Raw genomic sequence first — 25,802 nt, forward strand, 5'->3', positions numbered from 1 at the left:
TTTTTTTTCACCTCTTTCAACAAAATTTATCAGTCCTAGAGTTATTTTTGTTCTAAAAGAATATGTTTCATTTCTTAATCTTGTATTTGTATATAATTTTGGTAAAGTTACGTTTTTAAATGGCTGCCACAAGAAAGACTGTTTCTTGTGAATTGTGAATTGCAAACTGTCTTTAGCTTGACACATGGTGTTTTTAGGAGTCCATGACCAATAAAAACTACCTTGCAACATGTTTTTCTGTGTCAGATTATTTTCTCTTAGTTGGACCCTGCTAATTTGAACTTGATTATTTTAAATTCCCTGTTATATCGAACTCAAAACCATTTCCCTTCGACTTGCCCTTCAGTCATTTACCATCGGCTATTCAAACTAACTATTCTTCAGATTTTTTGAACTTTTCTCGTTTCCCCTGAGAGTTCAAAAATTATGGCAGGGTTCAACTGCTTATATACTTTTTTTTATAGTCTGAGTAATTAACCAGTCAGCCTGGGGTGAGGTGGGATCTTAAAATACTTGTCAATGAGTCTTTTGTCTGTTAATGAATACAACCCAAACACAATACAAACTGATCATTTCATATGGAGTGAGGCTGGCCTATTTTACTGCTATCCACATGTCTGCTCAGTTACAAACATGATTGTTGTACTACTCGAGAGCTTGTGGCCAGATTAAAAATCCGTAGAAAACACCCTTTTAAAAGTCCCACTGGACACAACCCCAGGGACACAACCACCTGATTTGATCAGAAAAAAATTCCCAGAGTGGGTTGTGGCATTCTTACGGATAGTAAACTATCAACTTTATTTTCCACGGGCAGATTTATTTAACTTGCCACATTTGGTAAATCCCCAGGTTTAACAAGAGATCCTGTAATAAATTCCCAGATTTTAGTGTCCATCACTCAGTGGGCACCCTTCATTTGTTGAAAAATTATGTTTTGAGCTTCTGGAAATTTCCAGCGATGGAATGGAACAGCATTTTTTTTATTATTATCATTTATTTTTATTTTTATTATTATTATTATTATTATTATTATTATTATTATTATTATTATTTTAAATAATATGGAAATAAATTAATGCTAAGCACTACTGATTAGAAATTTGAAAACCATGACAACATTGACACAAAGTAAGTTAATTAATTTGTCCTAGCGAGTCGTTGGTGGTGGCAAAACTTCTGGAACAAAATCCTTTAATATAAGGCATTTCCATTTCTCATTAAAGAGCTTGGCAATTTTGTTTTTAATTGCAATGTACCTTTCAGTCATTATGTTCTCTCGAAGTTGTATCTTAAACAGCAAGAAGAGTAAGACTGTTCATTTAGGTTACATTTATAAATGAAGTATTTTGCCACCAACAAAGCCAAGCTTAGGGGTTGATGGTGCTTGGGTGGGTTTGTAGGTCCGTATAAAATTGTTGACGGTCTGGTAACTGAATGTTTTCACTAGTGACTAGACCACCAGTCAAAAAATTCGTTCCAAAATAAAGCTACATGGGAGCACTTTAAAAACATATGCTAGATTGTATGCTGTTCACCTTTACATAGATAGTATAAATCATCAGCTATTATGTTGGCTTTTTTAAGTTTGTCTTTAGTGTAGATGATATTGTGATTTATCTTGAATTGAAACATTATTAACTTTGTATTTGTCGTAATGGAAAACGGCCATTTATATAATTTTTGGATTTCAGAAGGTTCCACTCTGTAACTAATAATTCGGTTTTCATTGGTAGGTGGTTGAAATGGAACAGCATTTTACGGAATTTCCGCAAAAGAGGACAACTTCGCAAATTTAGGAAATTTCTCACCGAATTTCGAAATTTTCGGTAGGTGGAAAGCGCCATCCTCCTCCCTCCCCTCCCCTTACTCTAATTTGTCAGCAACACAAATCCCATAATGCACTACTCCATAGACAAAATGGCGGGCTTGGGCGACCAAGGAGACAGGAGAAAACTAATTTATGTCTAAATTTTACGAACCAGGCTATATGAGCTCTAGATTTAGAAGCTCATTAAGTCTTGCTAGGATAAAAAATATCTGAGGAAATCTCTTTCGATGGCTTGTATGGAGAACAAGTTGGCGTATCCAGGAAAAAGGTAAGTTGAACTTGTAAACGATGGCAACCGATACACGCTGAAAGGTCGTGCGCGGAAAGCAGAAAAAACAACAACAACATTGTGATTTGTGTTCTAGAGTTGCCACTGTATCCGTTTTCGTTTACTTGGCATAATTTTTGCATTTAATGGAGAGGAAGGCGAAGTATGTTTTAACTTACAACCGACATATATTCAGCATTTGTCGATTTCCAGTGAAATGTTTGGGATGCAATTGAGCTTTAAGCTCAATAAGCTTAGTATTTGTACTTTAATGAATAACTCCAGTCTCTAGCATTCTTGATATTTGTAAGTTAACGTTGCTGTATTTTTGCAGTTTATCAAAATCTAAACCGCGGTGTTCCTGAATTTACGGACGGGTTTCTAAATGCTTTATTTTCTTAGTAGCTTAATTGCGGCATTTTATTTGAAGTAATGCTACTTAACCTCACTTTAGCTTAATATCTACAGTATATTTCAGTTCTGAGTGACTTCCATTGTGATAATTTAGTTAAAGTGCACCTAACCCCCAAAATTTTTTTTCGCTAAAACGAATCTACTTGTTATTTGAAATAGTTCTGCGAAAAAAGTTTTGGATTCCGTTAAATCCTCGATTTTCTGTGCCCCGGCGAAATCTCGAAAATAGCTCCAAAACACCGCCATTTTGTTTCACGACCGAGTTTGAGGAGAATGGGTCCAGCGGCTCTTGTGACGTCTACCCAGGAAGGTTGGATATCTCACGTCCTCTCATTTCCTTCGGGATGGTGCAATACACATTCAAAAAGTGCGCTGACACGCCTTCCAGAGGTGCTATCGGCTGTTGCAGCAATATTCCAGATTTAAAGAAAGATATGCTGTACAATTTACTAGCGATGATCGGCTAATGCTGCAATAAAGACGTAAACTATGGTTGATTTTGTCAAACCGAAACAAGCAAACTGAATCTGTGAGAACCACTGAAGAACTCTCAGTAGAATTTGTTCCACAGACTTTCGAACGCTATTTTCATAAATTTTCTGCTTAGAGCTAACCAGCAATTTGTACAAATACTATTGACAACCTATATCTTCCAATCCCGCAGTATTTATAACATAACCGGCAAAGTTGTGTGATCTGATCATGATAAAGAAGCGTTATACTGATATGTAAATAGATCGCAACTGTACGCCGCTAACCAACACTTATTTCTCTTTCGATTTAGATGAAAGTCGAAGATTAATCCTTTAGAATTACATGATAACAAAATTTTTAGACTCACAGAGTTTTTCGAAGGTTTGGAAATCAGCAGTGCGACAAAGATTCTGTGCAATAGCGTCAAAAATATGACCGCGTAACATTATCTGCGGACCGCTTAGGGAACACATCCTTTTCGCTTATCCGACGAATTTCACTGCAAACTTTAAGAACAATTTACATTGGTTATTTGGAGTTACGAGTTAAAACGTGTGACAATGTGAAATCAGTAATTGTATGAAATGTTTCCTTCCGCCTTGCTTCCCGCCGCTTCAAAAATACAGGTCCAAACAATACGATTTTCAATCGATCAAAGCCAATGTTTTGGAGGTCATCAAGTCTCCAAAACTGCAACATGTACGTCACTCTTATAAACATGAAGCATTCAACTGAAAGTAAAACACAAACTGGATTTAACAGAACAATCACACCTTGACGAAATACATTCTCGCTAAGGACAAATGTAAACGGGCTATAAACACGCGTGGGAATCTTATGTTTAGTTGACGAAATTACCATCCAAAGCAGTCCTCGAGTTTTCTTTCCTACTTTTCGTTTGCCTGCTCCTTTACTTCGTATCTAGCTTTCCATTCCTAATATACAAGCAGCTCGTCCGCAAAGAAGTCTTTCCCTTCGTCGCTTGAAATATTGTAAATTGCTCTCAAAGCTCTAAGCAGTGAGTTCACAGTTGTCGAACGTGCTCGATCGAAGTTTATTTCGGAGTCTTCCGAATCGAAACTTAACTCTGACTCCAGTGATGAAAAAGAAATGATTCTGAGACAAAACTTGGACGTTTTAGTGCCAAAATACATCGGAACGATCAGTTTTGTGTTCTATTTTCTCGAGCAAATACAGAGAGTTGACTGAGGCTTGACTGGTTCCTGGGTAGACATCATCAGGTACCGCCGCCCCAGACTCCCCAAAACGCGGTCGTGAAACACTTCAAGCGTGACTTTGAAAGGGCATAGAAAATCGAGGAATCAACCAAATTCAAAAATTTCTTCGCCCAAATGCTTCAAATAAAGTCTAGATTCATTTTAGCGAAAAAAATTTTGGGGGTTAGGTGCACTTTAAGTATATTTTATGGCACAAAACTAGAAAGCCACAGGAGGACTTCAAAACAACTCAAGACCCAGTGCAAGGCAGAGAGAGTGCTCTAAGATCAAATCGTTATCATGGGTCGTTTGACACACGAGCAAAAAGCAAAAATTGTGCGACTTCGAGAGCAGAATATGAACATCAGTGAAATAGTTAGAACTTTAGCAAACGATGATTGTAAAATCAGTCGCCTGAGACGTTTCTTAAGACGTTTTCAAGAGAGACAGTCATTCGAAAATGCCCCGCTGCCCGGCCGGCCTGCAGAAGATGTGACGCCACAGCTGATGACTTTCATCGACAACCAGATGGAGCAGAACGATGAACTGACAGCTCCGAACCTCCAGAAGAAGATCTACGAAGAGTTTGGAGTCAACTTCTCTGAGAGCAAAGTCAAGCGGCTTCGGAAAAAACTTGGCTGGGTGCAGACTGGCACGAAATATTGTCAGCTTATAAGAGAGCCAAACAGGGTGAAACGACTGGAGTTCTGCCTGCAATGCGAGGAAGACGGTGAAACGTTTGACAACGTTATCTTCACGGATGAATGCTCCGTACACATGGAGAAACATGCCAAGCTGAGTTTTAGACGCAAATGGGAACAGCCAAAGTTCAAGGGCCGTGCGAAACATCCCTACAAAGTTCATGTTTGGGCTAGGATTTCTAAGCACGGTGCAACGAGGGTCCTCGTGTTTACCGGAAACATGGACGCCAAGTTTTACATCGAAGAAATTCTCAGCAGAACCCTGCTTCCTTTCATCCGAGCGACATTTCCTGACGGCCACAGATTCCAATAAGACAACGACCCGAAACACACTAGCAGGCTGGCGAAAGAATTCATGGAATCAAGTGGGATTCACTGGTGGAAGACGCCTCCCGAGAGCCCTGACCTCAATCCCATAGAGATGCTATGGCATGAGCTAAAACATTTTCTGCGAACAATAGTAAAGCCCACGACTAAAGAGCAGCTACTCGAAGGAATAACGAGGTTCTGGAGGGAGAGGGTGACGGCTGGAAAGTGTACGACGTACATCAATCACTTGAAGAAGGTTGTACCGATGGTGATTCAGCGCGAAGGCCGTGCCTCAGGGCACTGAAAATAACACGGTTCTATTTGAGAACCACAACGGCTCCTTTAGGAGCCACCACATTCAATAAAAGTCATGAACAACGCAATCCAATCTCTTCCCTTCGAAGAACCCCGTAAACTACTTTGAAGTATGCGTACTACATGTTAGTCTGTTGATTCCAAATTCACTTATCTGTTGAATGTGCTTAGCAAGAAAGTTAAAGTCAGTTGAGCATTCGATGAGACGGGGAAAAAAAAAAAGATGCTTTCAAAGTATAAACTGGCTTCCTATAAGTTTTACATGTGTTAGCAGACGTTTACGAGTCAAAGAACAAACGCTTTATTATTTTGTCGAATTTTGTCAAAATCTGTGAGGGAGTTCAATCGATTGATGGAACGCTTTCGGAGAACGCTAAGACGAAACAGAAGCCTTTCAAAATATGGAAGGGGAAGAGTTTTATAGAAGTTTTGAACGCAAACCTTTATCCCGTCAAAAACCGATCGTTATAAAATTTGTTTGGCGACCATACAGTGCGTGGCACAAACCAATTCTGTTCAGTTGATCGATTGAAACTCTAGAAACAAATGACGCTTTTAAACATAATCTAGGTTTGAAATAGTTTCATAAACAAATGTTTACCCAGTAAAAGAAGCACATTGCAGTCTCTTAAAGATTAGTTGTGTTACTGAACACGCTAAGAAGCAGAGTCAATAACGCCCGTTGATCGTCGATCTAAATGATCAATTTCATCGACCTTGAAAAATGCGAATGACACAAAAGCCAAGAAGTCTCTGTACCTATTTGCTTTTAAACATGACACTGTTTTCATCACTGCTTTCTTCCAGGTCTACAAACCTTTCTAAATGACCGGTTAAAGTAAATAAATAACTTCAATATCCACGACTTTCGCTTTATGTAGTTGACAAAAGAGGACGATACGATCGATCGGCAAACTTTCATCGTACAGGTTTGAGCACTTTTCCTTAAGCCCACGAACGACGTGATTTCCATTTAAAATAGTAAACTTTGCAGCATATTCTTGGATACGACTATTGAGCCAAGTAGATTTGAAAAGTTTAAGAGTCAAATCTCAAATGAATGTGATAACCAAACAACAGAGTTCGGCAAACACTTCGTTCGAGCGCACGAAGTTATGCTTGGCTAATTTTCTGCGTGCTTGCAAGTTCGCATTACAATAGGCTATTAAAGTCTCGCGAGAAATTCAAGCAGTGGTACTTACAGTTTTTTCAAGCTCTCGCGAGACGAGAGTCTTATCTCGCGAGACGAGAGTCTCGTCTCGCGAGAGGGTGGTAACTTACTTTTGAGCGGTACTGTAGTGACATGAACCATAAATTATTAAATTATACTGTAGAGAGCTATACATAATTTATACATGAAAATTACCAAATTATGTTATTAAAATAATCTGTTCAATAATAACTACTTATTTATATTAACTGAGAGCCTGTGAGGGTATACTCCTGGAAAAATTGGGTGGGGATGTGCAGCTGTTTCTCAGAACCCTTACCTTATTAATTTCAAGACTAAAATCTGCAATTTTTCCTACCCTAGTTATGATCCAACCAAAAATTTGATACCCTATTTATAAGACCTGACCCTTAAATCAATACCCTATTTCTGACCAAAACAGCTCAAAAACCATACCCTTTGGTACTGCGCATACGTATATAATGGAGTACTCCCTCATTCCTGGGAATGAGAGTGAGGTCTTTATGGGAAAATCTCAAACTGAGATCTTGTTGTATTGACCAAGTGATAGCAAGGTCAAAACAAAAAGACCAAAAATATTTGAGATTTTCTTGAGGTTAAAAAAAATTTGTTTATTATATGGCATTTTATAGGCAAAAGATGATTAAAGAGGAAGAGGTCAAATCACACCTGAGCATGCTTGTGCTTTTAAACTTAGTCATGATACATCAATCTGGTCAATATCTTTTAGGGAAATGATATAGAATTTTCTTCTTTCCTTAGACCAGTAATGGAAATCAAAACTAAATTTTCTGTTGTGGTTTCAACTTGACTTTGCGACATCGGTTGGTAGTGCACTCTTTGTGATATTGTGTAGTTGCGGAAAACCCTAGGAGGGTTTTTGCAAACTCCAAGGGGAAGGGGAGGGGTCTCAAAAGCCAAAATGTTTAGAGGTACATGTACAGTGTATGTATCAGTATGAACCAAAACTGAAATTTCCAGAGGGATGGAGGGGTTGAAATCAAAAACCCCTCTGTGGGAGGGGTATAGATATTGTCTGGAACAACACATTCACTCTTCTTGTGCAAGCAGGCCAATGAGTTTTTTTTGTTTAACAATACCTATTTTTTGCTTATTTTCTGGAGCAGGTCACCTTTTTTTGGAACTTTTGTCTTAAAAAAGGTTGTAAATTTTTCTCTTTGTCTGGAAGGGGCCAGAGACCCCTCAAGAAAAACAGCCTGGTAACTAACAGTCAAAGCTACAAAGAATGGCATCATAATTATATTGATAAAATAAGCATCACTGATGATGTAATGATATAATTTAGATGTAATAAGTTTCACCATATTACATTTATTTATCATTAGTTTCACTATAAGAGGGCAACACAAACCAAGTCCAGTAGCCGTTAATGTTTTGTTTTGTTTTTAGTGTAGGTATGGAAGACACAACACTTACCCTGGAACAAATTGAGCATGTGCCTCAGGTCCCGAGAGAATTCTCTTCTGTAAGGATACGGGAGTTTGATGACAGTACTGCCAACCCTGAACCAATAGCACAAGATGAAGAGGCAGACCAGTTATTGGAAGAATTCCTGTCGCCATCAAAACTGGTAGGTTTTGGCAAGTTTTGATTTACAAAACACACACCCAATGAAAAGTCAGCGCAGCCCTTTTTAGCTAAAAGATCATACAAGCATTTACATTATTGCACTCAATTTTAAAGACAATGGATTGAAACTGGCTTGGATTGACAGGCTTGAAAATTGTAAAGTAAAGATATTTGTATATATATCTTTATGACAATAGAGCCATGCGAACATCTCTTAACTTGTCATAACCAAAAGATTTATCATTTTTGTGTGTGTGTTTTTTTTTGTTTTGTTTTGGTTTTTTTTGTAATTGCAGAGATCCCTAACTGGCTTTAAGAATCTTGATGAAGTTGAATACCTTGAAATGAAAGTTGATACAAGAGAAAATAGTCTTGGAAATTTTGGTTAGTATAAAGAAGTTGTTCAGTAATGCTCATTAGTTATGTCAAGTTCACAATGATCTCTCACCCCTTGGAAAACAAGGTAATGTTTCAGTTCCAGTTTGTTGCAAATAATTTTTTTTGATAAGATTGGAGTGCTAGATTAAAGAAATTGTTGTTGGTTAGGCATGGTTGATTAATAGTAATTAACAAATTTAATACTTGTTTTGCTTTTTGGCATGTGTAATGTTCAGGGCTTCTGTTTATAAAAGTACCTTCAGTTACGATAATTATTATTGACAGGGTGGATGTAAAAAGACCCAACAGTGTAAGTGACATCTGATACAAGAATTTGACATGAGATCAAAAGTCACTTAGGGCTTTTTTCCACACACCCCTTTGGCAGTTAAAATTATTCAGGTCAAGTCACACGTTTCTTACATGTAATTTCAATCAGAATAGGCAAACTTGCTCCTGTAGAATCACCTGAAACTTCAATTATGGACATTTTCAGAAAGCTTTGAAAACTCTTCTCATTGATACATCATGTTTGAGTTGTGTCCAATGCATTCACACTTCAAACAGCTCTACAGAATTCACTTTTGGTGAAATACAAAGAGTTATTTCTTTCTCCTGGTTGTTGAAAATAAATGATTTGACAAAAAAATCACTGAAAAGCGTGATCAACCATTCCTAGCTGAAGCTTAGGTCAAGACGAGACAAGAAAAAACAGGCAAATGCACACTGGATGGCATCTGTCAAAGCCACCAAAATTATGTTTGTTCTTTTACTGAGTATTTTCCTTTTGCTATCTTTAGGTGCTCTGCTGCCTAACTTGACTGAGCTTAAATTGTCTAACAGTATAATAGCTACTGTAAGGTGAGTCCAGAGGTACAAACGATAAGCAAAACCCACCAATTATTGTAATGGTAATTTTATTAATATTAAACTCATCACAAATAGATGAGCTTGGGAACTGGTGCCTAAAGGGTTAGCAGGGAGCAAAAAGCCATAAGCTGAAGGGAGGTATCCATGGCAACCCTGGAAGCGGGAACCACCCCAAGAAGCGGCCACAAACTGGTACCGTCACACTGAAAGGTATCAGTGGAAACAACTTACCTGACCAATACTTACCGACAAACTTACCCACTTGTTGATATTCTGCTGTCTTGTTTTGTTTATTTAGAGACCTTGGAACCTCTTTGACTAATCTAAAGACCCTTTGGCTATCAAGAGCTGGACTGAATGATTTAGATGGCATTAGTTCAGTGTCCTCTTTAAAGGTACTTGCAGTGAATTAAGTGAATCATGGAAGTGTTCTTTAGCTACTGAAGATATGTTCAGTAATATGACGACTTCAAATGACTGTTTTCCATAAGGTTAATCAATCATCAAACCTCTAAGTAAATTTTTAATTATTTTTATTTATTTTTTGTTTGATTTAGGGAATGATACATATACTTAAAAGATTGTACAAGTTTACTAGAAGATTGTGGATCTTACAAACTTTTGATCTGATCTTGAAATCTCGGAATCCTTTGCAGGGAGTCACTTACTTATTTTACAATAAGTAGTCTTGCACAACTCCTTCTGTCTCTTGAGTCAACATGTCATTGGTATATTTGCAGTCTCAGATTTTCATTGAAGGCTCTTGCCCTCTTGGCAAGTCTCAGATATTATCATTTGTCACCCAGAATAGGTTTTAACAGGCAAGCAGGTCTGCAAAATATAATATTCCTCAAGGTAAGCTAATCAATAATTATTACTGACATTCTGTTATAGGAGCTGTACTTGGCATTTAATCATATAGAAGATGTCAGCCCTGTCAGCATGCTGGACCAACTGGAGATTCTTGACTTAGAGGGGTGAGTAGTGACTAGCAGTTTGAGTCCTTTTTAAATGAGTGAATATCTCGACGTCCAAAAAAGTTGCCTTAACAGCAGGGGTTTCAATAAGGGCCAGGTACCAGGCAAATTGACCAGCAATGCAGACAACCATGCCTGCATGATTTGACCATCCAGAGGGAAGTTTTTCTTTTAAAAAGAAGTTCAGTTCAAATTGCATTGCCTGCCTATGAATGCCTACATTTAAGGTTAATATTGGTTAATGTTACCCATTGCACGTGAGGAAACATGACTGATCATTTTATCATCAGCAACAATGTGAGTGACATCACTCAGGTGGAGTTTTTGTGCCTGTGTTCGTCATTGAAGATCTTGACTTTAGAAGGTAATCCAATCTGCACCACTCCAAATGCACTCTCATCGCAGGAGGTAAGTTCAAAAGTATGTGGCAATCAGCAACTATTTATCCAGCTGTGTGTAAAGCCATGGTAAAAAGTCTCAATATTTAGATCTACATACACATTTTCAAACATTATTGGACCTCGTTGTGCACTGTAAGAGTACAAGTTGTGAATGCAACATGCTTCAAATTGTTGGACTGTTCTACGAGACAGTTTTTCAGTTGTTGGAAGATCTGGGACCAACTGGAGATTCTTGGGAAGAAATTGTGGCATGAGTCAAATTTTTGTCCAGCATGTCACAAGAGGGTGATCAAACAGTCCATTCCAATGGTTTCATCCAATTGTCTTTGAGGAGGCCTCCTGGTTAGTGCGCCCGACTCCAGAGCCAGCAGTCTAGGTTTGAGCCCTGGATGGGGACATTGTGTTGTGTTCTTGAGTAAAAAACTTTACTCTTAAATTACCTGTCTCAATCCAGGTGTATAAATGGGTACAGGCTAATTTAATGCAGGAGGTAACCCTGCAATGGACTAGCATCCCATCCAAAGGGGGAGTAGAAATACACTGTTCTCATAGTGGCTTCATGCTAGGGAAACAGCTCCAGCCTGATTGGCCATTGGCTTATATGTAGACTTTACCTACCTTAGTCTTGGATTATGTTAGATCAAACATGTTTGGACAGTTTGATGGTTTTAGCATCAGTATTGTTCAAGCCTATCATAATGGCTCTCAAGAATTCTGGAAGGGCAGTTCACTTTTTAAAACATAGTACAATCCATTTTCCAGGAAATAAGAAGTTATGATTATCGTAGTGCAATTCACAAAGTTGTTCCCAATGTCAAAATACTGGATGATGAGCCTTTCTTGGTAGAAAAAGTTGATGGGAAACCTGTGTTGCGGCAGCCTCCAGCATCGCACAGGCCTAACAAGGTTCCAGAGCATCTCAAGGCAGACTGGCAGCTGGTCAGTGAAGGAATCAAGGCAATTAACATTGATGAAGAGGAGGAAAGTTCATGTATGTCATTATAATCTTTGTTTTCAAGTCTTGATGTGCATTACTGTGGCCAGTTGTTTGATTAATGTTCTGTTTTGAAAATATCAGGCCAAAAAAATGCATGTGTTTTAATATATGAAGTCATTGACATTGATTTAGAGTAAGTAATGATGACAAAGAGAAGGCAATCAAAAGCCTTTAGAGAAAAAATGACATTATTTTTCAAGGGATTTGCCGTCATGATTATTGAAAATGCTTTATTGGCAGTGGAGGAAGTGGAAAGGCAGAAACAAAACTGGGTTTTGGGATCTCTTAGTCTCAGTGTGTGGACATGTCCTACCAGTCATTTTAGCTATTTATCTTGCAATAATTCCTTATTGGTCGAGTTACATAACCTCATTAGCACTTTGATTCCAGATCTCAATTGACTGAGACCTTATGTCTCATAATGTCAATTGATATACAGTCAAGAAAACAAGTAATAAGAGCAAAGAATAAACGTCAACTTTATGTACCACCAAGTTATCATACTAAGGGATATCATAAATAATGAATGAAATCAATTTGGAGAACTGAGATTTTGATCTTGGGACTTCTGATCACCATCATCTGGTTTCAACTATAATTTTATTGTTATTTTACTATTTTAGTTGATATGGTAAGACCAGGTTCAGCTGCTGGTACATCAAGACAAGACAGGCCCTCAAGTGCCATGTCTACAAGGCCACGTCCAATGTCAGCCTCACGGCAGAGACCAGCCAGTGCCATGGGGCCACGGCCCGGCTCTGCGGGAGGTGAGTGGTAGTGTGCAGTAGAATCCTTCCTCGTGGTCACCTTGTTGTTAGCACTTCTGGAGACTTGTTTGTGTTGGGGCAATTTGGAAGGATTTTCGAGTCAAGGATTTTTCCATTAATTTTGTGAGATAGATGACTCCCATACTGACATTTGTTGGTCTTTTCAGTATCATTTATCTGTTTTACTTATTACTAGCCCTCTTGTTAAGAGTCTATACACCTACAATCAAGGGAGCCAGTGCCCATCGATATAGTGAATTCTGATCTGCAACACCAGTCTAGGAGCCCAGGCATTGTCTCTTAATGCACATTATCAAGTTAAGCAGCTGATTGTGCCATGTCGCAACAACAACGTTTACAGTGCTTGCAGGAACATAATTTATGTTATTCTTTGACTGGGTAATAGTAAATCGAAAAATGCCTTTACAAATGTATTCCATAACCAAGCTCTTGTTGCCGTGAAAGTCACTGTAAACATCTGTCTGTTGCACCCGACAAAAAGGACTTTGTCAATACTAACCATAGTCGTGGCATTAATTCAGTTTTCTGCCTTTCCCTGATGATTTTGTGGGGTCCTTTATCAGAGAGATTTGACATAATCACTCATGTTGTTGTATTTTAGGAGGCTTAGAAGCAATTGGAGTTTTTCATCAGGATGATAGCAGTGATCTCACTCACGGTAAGCGGTGCGTCTGATTCTGATCTACATCTAACATCTCCTTGATATATCAGTAGAATGTCAAGAATGCAGGTTTGGGGAATAAATTAAGTGCTTTCTGAGAGGAAGGTGTCTTGAGAGAATTCTTCCGACTTTTTTTTTTCTTCTGAACTTAGCGACGACAGAGGCTTATGTTTACCAACAGAGATGCGTTGACTTACCCTAATGTAAATTGCTATTTCTAACTCTTCTTTCCGACAGGTTCCAGTCAGGTTATTTGCGGGAATATATCACGAGCACTAAAGTCAAGACGAAAGGTGTGTGCATTGTAACGCAATTCCTGCTTTGTTATGCCGGGTTTATTTCCATTTATAAGTAACGAGGAAAGTTCTAAGCGATTTGGCACCATTTTTAGTGCTGAGAACATTTATACACAGGCTAGAAAGCCAACTTTTGTGCCATGTCGGAACAACAACGTTTACAGTACTTGCAAGAACATAATTTATGTTATTCTTTGACTGGGTAATAATAAATCGAAAAATGCCTTTACAAATGTATTCCATAACCAAGCTCTTGTTGCCGTGAAAGTCACTGTAAACATCTGTCTGTTGCACCCGACAAAAAGGACTTTGTCAATACTAACCATAGTCGTGGCATTAATTCAGTTTTCTGCCTTTCCCTGATGATTTTGTGGGGTCCTTTATCAGCGAGATTTGACATGATCACTCATGTTGTTGTATTTTAGGAGGTTTAGAAGCAACTGGAATTGCAAAGGCGAAAGCCAATTATATTGGCTCGATTTTGTAGACAAGTCACTTGTCTCGAGAAATGACAAGTGACGATAGCTAACGCTGGCCAGGATGGATGTGGATTACAATGAGAACAACAGTTTACAGTTTATTTATTACAGTTTACGGTTTGCGCGATGTTGGCGTTTTCGTGTTCGTCTCGTACAGCAATTTCTGTATTTAATTAGATTCATAAGCTTCCTATTCCATACGTTTGGGGAACATTTTCCGTATTTTTTGGTTTTGAGGAAACATCTCTATTTCTGGCGTTAAACTAACTTATCTCTCGGCTCCCACAACAAAAATGCTATGGAACCATCTAATATGTAGCCTGGAGCAGACCTACGTTTGCTTCACACGCACAGGGCAAACGTAAGTCTGCTCGCTACTGCGTATATTATCTTGGCCAGTCCTTATTTGGTGGTCGTGCAATGCTCAAACCTTTTACACAGAGAAGGAAAAATTTTATCCTTACAGTTACATTCGGGGCAAGTCTTTGTAGAAGCCTACCAAAAATTTCCGATTCTTGGTCAATGTCAAAATAGTTCGAGCACTCACGTGCACTCTAAGCTGCATTTGACTATTGGGTTAGAGTGAGCAATTAAACCTGTCAATTTTCAGAGTATTCGTGTGTGCTTATGCCGGCACAAACACTTCAAATCCTTCAGTGGCGTTTTTTTCAAACACAGCGTTTTTCAGACTGCATTAAGGTGCCACTAGCTGTACCACTGGTAACCTTCTAACAGTGCATTTTACTTGATTTAGGATATGAAAACACCCAGGATCCCCGTGGTAGCTTTTCTAGAGAGTCCTCGGCTTTACACACCTGAGAAGAGTTTCGAGGAAGACACAGAGCCATCAGCGAGCAAAAATGACATACTTGAAGAACTCAAAGCTTGGAGAGACGAGTATTCCAAGTAAGTCTTCACCTTTTCCGTCACCTTTAAACCACTGTTTATTCAAGGACTTTTGAATTGATTTCTCCTCTTTCCCACTTTTACATGTTCACTAAGGTTGACACAAAATTCTTTATAACTTTCGCCTTTGCAAGGGAGGTTGAAGAGTTAGAGTTAATCCCACACTTTATAGGAGTTATTCTCAACAACCTTATTCCCAGCTTCTCTCATCTTCTCCCCCTTCTCTCGCTCCGAAAGGGCGGGAAGATGAGAGAGTCCGGGAGCGAGGTGGTATTCTCAACTGAGGTAATCTTAAGATATGGCACCCGCTCCGCCAGATTTCCAACGGATAATGTTACCACTCGCGTTGCATGGATGTTTTCTTGAGGGATGAAAATGCGTGTGAAGTCCACCTGAGTAAAATTCGCGTCTCCAGATCGACTTTTTCTAGGCCTAAGGGAAATCAGAAGAACTTACTTTTAAAACTTCAAAATTATCATGATTTAACGGTTGTCACTCTATAGAAGTGGTATGCCCGAAACGTTTGTGATTCTTCACAATGTGACACTCTCTTGCCTTCTCTAATTTATCAGTTTTTATTCAGTTTCGGTTGCATTTGAATGTTTCTAGACCCTCTTGGGATTTCGGAACCTATTCTGATCTAAAAACAACTTGAGAGGGGTTACCTTAGGAATGACGCCTATATTGTCTCTCGTCCCCGTCATCCTGTTTTGGTATGTTTTAATCTTTACAGCAACCCTAACTATTATCCCAATAGCACTACTTGAGAGTGAGCCGAAAATCGGAAACAGTAGCATAAGCGATGGATTTCGCGGCAAAGGCCTATAGCCTTATAGCCTCTTTTCTTCTCCACAGGATGCTATTATTTATTTTCCTAAGCGAACTAGAACTGTTACTTATCAACGCTCATTTTTCATACGCGCGTGCCGCACATGGAATGTTCTGCCCACTGAGTTACGCACAAGTCACATCTCTCTAGCCTCAGTTAAACGTTCACTACTTCAATTTGTTTTTTACAATAACAAGACCCCAAACTGGTCAAATGCCGGGAATAAATGAGGGGAAAAGACGCGTAAACTTGCCGTAAACAAAGATAAGTTAATTTTATTCAAAATGACGCGAACATTGTCAATAGCTTTTCTCGCTCTTTGATTGGCTACTTAAAAAAATCCATAAAATCTCATTGGTTAAAACGTTGACAGTTTGACAGCTGAAAGTTGAACTTAAAAGCTTGCATAAATTAAAATTTTATCCATCTGTACTCTTATTGATGATAAAAATGAGCCAATTAGCGCGCGAGAAATTAGACAGTTACTGTAAAAATTACAATAGGGCTCTAGATCTGTACGACTGACGACATAAGAACCTGTAGAATAATCTGTCCCAGGTGCAACATAGCGAGGTCTCTTCTGTGCCCGCCGTTGTGCTGTTTCTAGTAATTTGACGTTTTGTTTTGTTTCCTTTTGATTCTTCTTGTTTATATATGGATAGCTTAAGTTTAATTCTTATCAGTACCCTGGGATCCATTGTAATTGGCTACGTTGTAGTGGCCTCCCTCCCTAATGAATTTTGTTGTATATAAGTTAGTATTTTAGTTAGGCGAAGTTAAATAAATAAAAGTATGGATAGCTTCATTTGACTGATTTAAGGAAAAAATAATAGAAAACTGAGAGAGGATTTAGTGGTCAATTGCAGTGATATAAAAGGAACGTTGGACCAACTAGTCTTGTTCAGCTTCCATGAGGTGACTATTAAGCATGGTCAGTATTCGGTCAATTTCAAAATGCCTTTGAAATTTCAGTAGAGGTTACGAACATCTCAAACAAATTCCTTCAAACATTTTCGTTGCAACTTGTCGTGCAACAATATTGCATTGCAAGTTGGAAAGCACTGTTGCACGTATTACCTCAATTTCTCAAGTTGGGGTAACGTGTTGTGTGAAGTTAACTTGCAAAATCAGTGGTAATACGAGCAATATTAAAACGCTTGTTAACCCGTACGCGCTATGCAACACTGTTGCACGACAAGTTGCAACGAAAATGTGGCTCGTATTACTTCATCTCTAACTACTGTATCGACAGATCAAGGACAGGAATCAGAGACCTTAATAATTTCAGAAATAGCCAACCAGTCTAATCAGGCCATTAACTTCTGGTAAAGTCGCGATCTAATTGTTTGTTTTATTAGTAGACGATAATTTCTCTTTTTTATAATTTTTTTTATTTAAAGTAACACATCTTTAACAAAGACGATAATTTCGAAAAATGAACATTCGCAGACAGAGGTTAACGCCCTGAGGAAATCATTCTATTCGTACCCCCTCCGGGTGAAATGTAAACAAATATGAGTTATCTTCGTTCCTTCTTTTCGAGTTCATTTTGGTACATCTTGATGTACGAGACTAGCGAATGTGTTCAAGAGTTTTATTTGTTGAACAAAGCACCCATGAAGTGGAAAACAGTGCCAAATATTCCAAATGTGATCTCAGTGAGTCGTGATAAAAAACCTATCTAACAACATCTGGTGTCGTCTTTATTTATATTTTTTTCTTGTTCTTGTTTTACTTAGACGTTTGGCCTGATCGTGTCAAGCCAGCGCATAGAGCTCAGCTAGCGTCAACTGTTTGATAACACTTGTCCTTTTCACACTGACTTTCACGAGATAAATCACGAAAACGAAACAACCAGGGTGGTCACGAGAGAGCTATATCAATGTGGAACCGTCCCCTCTATCCCCTCCCTTCGTACACCCATCATTTATCGTGAAAGCTGCATAAACAGGTCAGGAGCAAGATTAGTGTGTCACTGTTTTCAACCAAACAAAGTAGATCTAGAATTATGTCGGTGAAAATATATTTCTTCGTGCCTCAGCGTTTTTAGACAATGCTCGTCAAAAATCCTCCAGACATCGAACAAAATACCACCCAAGGAGAGTCTGTGTCAAACGAACCGGCAGTAATTGTTTGACGTAAAGAAGTATATTTATCGACGACGTGAACCGTTACCTGCATATCAGTGCCAGTGGTTTCTAGAACAAAACAGTACAAATATGTTACATGAAGGCCGGAAATGGCGACATACAACATTGGAAATACAAGACAGACACGATGAAAAGCGATATTTACCTGCCGATTAAGATATGGCGAGAAACAGCATGAACGAACGTTGCATGTTCAAACGGGAACGAACCTTTGTCAAATTTATACAACCCGCGAAAGTTAACTATTCGAACATAACCGCGGTAGCCTGGGCTACCGACAAGGGATTGGTTTCTACAGTCAGCAGTCAATGTTTCGAACCCAACCTCCCCTCCCTCTCAGAAAAAAAGAAACGACGTTCACGATTGTTTTGGGGTGGGGAGGTGTGGGTGGCAAAAAGGTGAGTTGCCATAAGACTTGTGACTAGGAATTCATGCCAGTCAACTGTCCGTGTTAAGATGGTCGAAGGCTTTACGAACCCCACGACATGATCAACAAAGAGATCGTTTCCTTCTTTGAACTAAGTATCTCATCGTAAATTCCTCCATGTTTCGGTCCTTATTGATTAAAAGGGATCGTCAAATACCGTAATGACTTCAACTTGTACTACGGAAATACATAAACTTCCCTCGGGCTTGCGTTTTCTTGTTTCCGAGGCGGAAGTAGCTGTCGGTAGAGTTTCCGCGGATTATAGTTCATTCAGAAACGATTATGATAATTGATAAGTGATATTCATTCTGATTGTTATTCATTCGGCAGCTCGAACCACTCTACTAATCAAAATTATGACGTCAGCTTGTCACCCTCGGCAAACTTCATGTTCCTTAGTAACGGTCTATAACACCACGCGCTCAATCAGTTGTTCAGTGTCTGAAGCAGAACACAATAAGACGCCCTTTCCAGTGTACCTTTTTCTGTTTTTAAGCAATCAAGTGACCCATCCAACCGAGTCACACCCTAATCTGACCGCACGCACCACAACAGCTCCTATCTTGAAATTTTTATTTTTATCAGTAGCGCAAATCCGAAAGGAATGCAGATAGCATTTGTGTACTTTATTGAAACGTTTTTGCTTCAGAAGTGTTAAACTCTCAATTTCTTGTATATTTTAGGATGTTAAACGACGAAAAAATCACACTAGCCACCAACAGGGAGGACAAATGTATTGTATCTCATGGGTGAGTGGCAGTATGTTGACGTGACATGAAGTTAACTTATGCTTGCGGTTCTTTTACACGTGCAGAACGCTTAATTTGCGCGCACTCTAACCAGAAGAATGAGAAACTTGTAACTGAGGTCAAAATCTGATGACATACTTGTGTTTAAAATGAAACTTTCTGGGATCTGAGGGGCGATGGCTTCGCGGTTGTTTTTTTGTTGGCCTTGGATCGACAAGTCGAATTGACAGATCATTGCGTTCTTGGGCAAGACTGTTAATTCTCATAGCGTGTCTCCATCGAGGGGCTTACTTGCATACTCGCAGTCAGTAACTGAGTCCTGGCCAAACGAACTCGCAAGCAGACGCAAGTTGAAAACTTGGATCCACTTGCGACCCCGTTTGACTTGCGATGACTGGCGCTCACTTTGGTCGAGATCAAATGTGCACGCAAGTCGACGCAAGTTGTTCACCGTTTGGCCACCCAACCCAGGTCAACGCAAGTTGAGTGACGTCCACTCGTTATTATAGCAATCTATTAGCCAATGAAATATAGGATATCTATACCGGCCTTGAAATGGGTTTTATTGCGACTTAAGTGTACTTACGATTCCGTTTGACCATCCAACGCAAGTCACTACGCAAGTTCAACTAGCGGCTACTTACGGCTACTTGCGAGCCCGTTTCGCCAGGGCTCACTCGTTCCACAATATTTCACTCGTTCCTCAATAATCTATGAGCGGTGGCATGCTATTGAGGCATCTGCAATCTGTTGAAACTACGCTCCAAGAGACTAAGTTTACTAAGAATAGTATTTTTTGTTAATTCCAGCGAGGTTACATCTACCACGGAACAAGAAGCACCCACAACACCTACCTACTCTCCGTCCCCTCCCAGGAAAGCCACTCGTCGCCCTGTTAGCCCTTCTGCTGTACGCCGCTCTCTCCCTACTCCTCCCCTCGTGGGAAAGGAAATTAACAGACCCAATACTGCTGCAGACTTCAGGATGCGAAGGTTTGAGTCGCTAATTTTTGTTCGGTTTTTTTTTTTGTTGTTGTTCTTGTATTTGTTTAGCTCCGCAGACAGGAGATCATACCGTTCAGTTATTATTCATGTCGTTGGGAAGACAGGGATTGGGGATAGTTGTAAAGTGTAGCAATTTAACGGCTGGTTTATGTTTGCTTTTGTTTACCTCTCTTTGAGTTTCGTTTGAAAATTGATGTACCATCTTTTCAAGTGAGAGAAGTAAGGCATGTCGTAGTCCCCTGGGAATGGCACCAAATTTTTGGTTTTTAGGGAAAATTGTAATTTTTTTTTACACTAAAAAGAAAAGTCCACATATATCCCTTTCCCAAACTGAAACGATTCAAAATCCATACCCTTTGAGGGTGTCACTCCCTTCTAGCCTGAAATGTCAGTTATCTCCCGCCCTCAGCCTGGGGATTAGGCTGAGGGCGGACCCTCTCTTCGACTTTTTCGGTGACATGAACAAGACGCCGCTAATCCGTTACATCTGCCTCTTAGATACCGGCAGCTTTCCGGTGAGACAAGTGTGAATCAATTAAGACTCCGAACCCTTCACGGAGACGAGAGTTTCGAAGTGGACAAGAATACATCGACTCCTTCTTTGGACACCAGACCCTCTCCGCCTTTAGTGATCGAAGAAGACTCAGAACCACGCTCTTCGTCTGCACCTGTACGAATCAACCGGCGGACGAGGTATAAGAGAACATGAATTAGCTAACACTCAGTTCAGTTTTGGAAAACTTGATCGACTAACCTTAACATATTTAAAATCGGCATCTGAGTACTGCATTTATAAATTTATGGAAAGTTGAGGTATACTTTTTTTTTTAGATTAATGACAGGAAATTTTGTAGTCAATAACATGATACATGGGTAGGTAACTTTTATGGACGATAAAGGATTTCAATCTAAAAGTTAAATGGCCTTCAAACATTACATTGGAGGAAAATGAAACGAGTTAAACAAAGTGCTGTTTATAGCACCTCGCAACTCCACAAATGTGTGACGAAATATGATTATTATTCTTAGTCTTCTTAAGAAACAGTAATTATAATGCTAGAAGAAAGAAAGTTATTTAACAAATTACTGAAGCAATATATTCGTTTTATAATCGAGTTCGAGGTCTGGACAGATTGCTCGAGGCGTGGTTAAGCCAGTTCAAGATTAGGGTAAATTTTGATCAGTTCAGTCTTATAAATTTTCAGGTGAGGTTTACTGTTAACATTTGCTGTCAACTTTTGCTGATCACCTTTTAATCCGCAACCTGATCATGATGACAGTGAACGAGCTTTTTCCTGCAAAATGTTTCGCCGTAAATCGACGGAAAATTTTTACAGAACCGATCAAGAAAACGAGAGTACATATGTTGCATCTCTCGCTCAAAAGAGAGGAAAAACAGGTTGAGCCTGGGGGAGAACAGACTGTAGAATTAGCCAATCAAAACGCTTGTCCTGTCTCAGATACTTCTGTTTGTTTGCAGGGAGACTTCCACAAAAGATGGCACCAGACCCTCCCGTAAACTTCCTGACCCAGTGTTATTGGGACAAAGACCTGGAACAGCAGCCGCTGCCCTTCAGAAACGGAAACTCAGACCTTTACAGGACTGACTTAAAGAGAGATCTGTGCGACTTTATTTCTAGGAGTCAGCGGCAATCCGAGTTTGAGTTTGCACGTGATGTAGTGTGAGCACAATCACTCGTCGAGAGGTGATTGGTTATTTAAAACTGACTGCAGAATGAGGAAGTTTTTTTAACTTATGGACGTGGATAACTTCAGTGTCAGATTTCTGCACGTCGCAACATCGTACATGTAAATATGTATGTTTCCGTGTGCGGTATCAGTGTAAATAAATGTGCATTAAAATACTCTTCTAAGTGCTTTATATTGTCAGTACAGAAGTGGTAATTAAAATTTGAGATCGAACTTTAGAGCAGTCATGTTCTTGCCTTTCTTCGAAGGAGGTAAAGGGATGCGCGACGTGACGTATGCATGACATAGGTTTTCAACATTCCAGGTGTAAAAAAAAGATGGTTCAGACAATCGTGCAACAAACAGGATTCGTGAATTTTCACTTCCAGCTTCCAATGCGAGAGAACATTGTTAATAGAGGGAATGGCTAAGAAACCAGGTAAACATCAAAGAAGTAAACAAACAGGCTAAGATTTATGTTGGAAGGTCCTTGACCCTGCACATCTTTTGTTTTATGCTCATTGACTAAGGAATCAATTACGTAATGGCAATGCTTCTTTTGGTTAGTTGTATGAGCACACGTAACCACATTTTGTATTTTCCCAGGTTTTGTGCAATGTTGACTCCCAAAATATTCAACACAAACATACAACAAAGAACTTTGCCAGGTTTCATAACCATTCCCTCTTAACTATGGAGAGTAGTTTAATGTTGCCTAAAGGCAGTAAAGCCGACAGATGACATTGTGAATACAAGCTTTGACAAGTGCACAATATTGCACTCGTCTTAGTGCCCCTGTCAGCTAAACAGATAAAAAGCCTGATAGTAACAACAACAAAAAAGAAAGTTGATAGTTTATTCAGCAGAAGATTTTAATACAAAGGTATACGCAAGACAGCGTTGTCTCGTGACATGGTTTTTGCGTAAGCTTTTGGGGCCTTTGTCAAACAAACGTAACAAGCTTGAAGTTCCAAAGCAACAGAAAGCTGGCTGCTAGTTATCTATTAACAAAGCTTGGTTTGTGACGTTAGAAAACAGAAATCCAGTCAATGGTGGCGAGGGAAAATTGAACTGGGGGCGTAGCACCCTCGCCATTGTGCCAAGCTGACCGTTTTCTTTGTTTTTCGCAAAAACGCCTAAAAGCTGAACCTATTAAAAAAAACAACTGTCTGTAAAATAAGACTAGACTGTCCGTTGAATAATCTCCGTTGACAACTTTACGATGATAAACAGACAGTCGGAGCCGATTCAACACTTGCGCTTACGGGGGCAATCTGGAATCAAAATTAATCCGGGCGTTTTCAGTTCCTCCGATCGCGATCTGACCACTAAGCTGGATTTGTAACACAGACGTCCTCAAAGTTCAACTTCTCAGCCATCTAAGGTAAACAGAACTAACGGACCAGCTTCTTATCAGACGGATTTTAAGCAATCATGTTCCGACTTAAAATATCGTTTTATCTTCACTATCCAGTGCTCTGTAATCAGGGGGAGTCTACGAATACGGCGAAAGAAAAAAAAAAGAGGAGGGGTTTAAGTCAAGAGTCCAAATGGCCCACTTACATCCGAGTGTGATTAGCAGTGTTGCTATCCACATTACAGGGATGCGAAAGACAGGCTTTTGCCGCGCAATGCCACAAAGGCAATCTGATTTCCGATACATAGACCGCTAATTAATCATCCCAAAATAACGCGAAAATGATCCCTTCGAATTAAAACAGAACAGCGTGGAAATCGTCTGATGTACGACAGAACTGTACGCTGATCTGTTTTTGCTATTTTGCACTAATTGAGTTTGAAAGCCATCTTAAAACTTGTCATTCCGCCATGATGTCGACCACGCCTATATTAATTGTGATCTCATACCTCTCTCGCCCACCTTTTGAAGTGTATGGTTTGCTAAGTCTTTCCGCCACTTTATTTTGGTTTTGCAGTAATTCTAGTTAATCTTGATCTTTTGTGGTCTGAATTTAAAGTAAATTGGTCGACCTGACAAACGAGTCCGAATTTCTATCACGGACGACCCGCGCAACCATTAGCCAAGGATATTAGGTTTGACGTTTTTTGTGAATTTCATTTTTGTGGTTCCACTTCAAAACGTCGTTCACTGCAAATATTACTGTCGGTAAGGAAATTGTTTTAGGAAACAGCTTTTTTGTTGTTGTTGAAATTATTTGAAAACCCGAACTTATACGCTTGGAAATGGGGACATTTTGACAAGTTTTGATACGAGCCCGAAAATAATTAAATATGAGACGACTAAATTATTCGGCATTTTGTTATTGTTCCGAAGGCATTATATTACCTTGTATTCAACTAATTTGTAAAGTAGACCATTACTTGTGCTAGTCACATTTAAAAGTAATTTTCGATATCGACACAATATTTTTTAGTTTATATACAGCCTATATTCGCTCGTTTAAGAGAATAACCATATACAAAATGGCCATATGGTAATAGTCGAGCTGGGAAGGGATTTTAAAAAAGGTCTTTCTGTGGCACACCGTTAATTTCATAAAGGTCAGCACAAATATTAAAGTCACCCACCCATATTGAAAGAATTAGTACCCATGACAGCTGAAATAACGTAAATATGCCATTTGTTTGGTACCGTTGGTACATTAGGTTATGTTAAAAGATCAAAATTCGTCCGGGATTCACTGAGGAATAAAAACAATGGTGAAATCTCAAAGCTGCTGGCAGTTAATTCTTAGGATCCGGTTAAGCACATTTATATTTTATAATTCAAAAGCCACTTGCCATAATTGATTTTCTTATTTGGATATATCAAGATGCGAGAAAGGGTAAAATTAGGAGGGGGGCTAGCGAATAGGTCAGAATGTCTCATTTTTGTCTCGATTTTATCGTTATTTTGTCTACAGTCCTTCGGTGTATCTATTTCTTCTTCAAGGTTAGTAAGTTGTTTTAAAGTTGCTCCATTAACTTACTTGACATTGATAACTCAAGATTCTTCATCTAACAAGGTCAACGTGATAAGCGCTATATCGGAAATCATACTGTCCTCGCTTTTGTTCGCATCTCCTTCGACAGTAACCGCCGAAAACCACATCTAGCGTGGATCAGTCACGTATACTGACTAAATTGGAGAGCGATTCATAAATGCTCTTCATGTGGCCTTCAATGTAAACTAAAACCAAGGCTGTGCGTGCCTAAGAAATGTAATAATGAATTAAGTGTTGATTTACATCTAGTATTTGCTAGACAACCGTCTAGCGTCCCCAACCATCTGATTTTTGCTAAGTCTAGATAGCACGGTCCAATGAGGGGATATTTTGGTTGGCCTTAGCGATGGGAGCCCACTTTCTTCAATTTATCGCATCTTAATTGCGAAATTATACGTCTGGAAAACCCATCACAGGATGTTTGAATGGCTTTGATATTTAAGGAATGCATTGAAATTGATTAGTTCTCCTGATTTTTTCAACGTAAACACGAAAGAAATAACTTGTCAATTTTATAAATTCGTGACAGGGAGTCCTTCGAGTTAGAAACGTCACAGGAATAATAAAAAAATATATATTTTGCTTTTTTTTGTCGCCCTGTGACAAGTTCATCTGTTTCTGAGGTGGGTCGTTTAAAGTTAAGATATTATTTGGGGATTTTATTTTTTCTAAAACAATATCGTTATAACAATTCCGCGAGGACAATATACCCATTTACACTGTAAACATAACGTAACTCATTTCAACCGAGTGTCAAAAATTTAATCGTTCCCCGCTCTATTGTCGGGAAACCTCACGAATTGAAAGCCCATGTATTGTTTATCAAGGACCTTGAAACCACGCACATGAAGTCTTTGAGCAGTTTTAGAAATGTGTGGCGTTCAATAAATGGATGTTGTGTGGGCAGGTTTTTTTTTTTACGGCCCA

The 25,802-nt window shown here is 39.1% G+C and overlaps 1 protein-coding gene across 3 annotated transcripts; it reads left to right on the top strand.

Annotated features, from left to right (window-relative positions):
- Positions 1 to 1,617: 1,617 nt before the first annotated feature.
- Positions 1,618 to 23,877, top strand: LOC145489186 (leucine-rich repeat-containing protein 56-like). Of its 3 annotated transcripts, none has more exons than XM_081468121.1 (17): positions 1,618 to 2,099; positions 8,137 to 8,312; positions 8,608 to 8,695; positions 9,490 to 9,550; positions 9,858 to 9,954; positions 10,454 to 10,536; positions 10,827 to 10,944; positions 11,700 to 11,928; positions 12,558 to 12,701; positions 13,324 to 13,380; positions 13,621 to 13,676; positions 14,913 to 15,064; positions 19,154 to 19,219; positions 20,029 to 20,211; positions 20,722 to 20,916; positions 21,055 to 21,096; positions 21,704 to 23,877. In XM_081468121.1, the coding sequence occupies exons 2-17, from the start codon at positions 8,139 to 8,141 to the stop codon at positions 21,828 to 21,830; spliced, it is 1,872 nt and encodes a 623-aa protein (XP_081324247.1). In that variant the 5' UTR covers positions 1,618 to 2,099; positions 8,137 to 8,138; the 3' UTR covers positions 21,831 to 23,877. The 3 variants fall into 3 exon arrangements, with proteins under 3 accessions (XP_081324247.1, XP_081324245.1, XP_081324246.1); XM_081468119.1 differs by having other exon boundaries at positions 1,619 to 2,099; positions 8,132 to 8,312; XM_081468120.1 differs by lacking the exon at positions 21,055 to 21,096 and having other exon boundaries at positions 1,621 to 2,099; positions 8,132 to 8,312; positions 21,704 to 23,875.
- Positions 23,878 to 25,802: the final 1,925 nt, after the last annotated feature.

Source organism: Orbicella franksi, chromosome 6 (assembly GCF_964199315.1).
Source record: "Orbicella franksi chromosome 6, jaOrbFran1.1, whole genome shotgun sequence".
Taxonomy (NCBI): domain Eukaryota; kingdom Metazoa; phylum Cnidaria; class Anthozoa; order Scleractinia; family Merulinidae; genus Orbicella; species Orbicella franksi.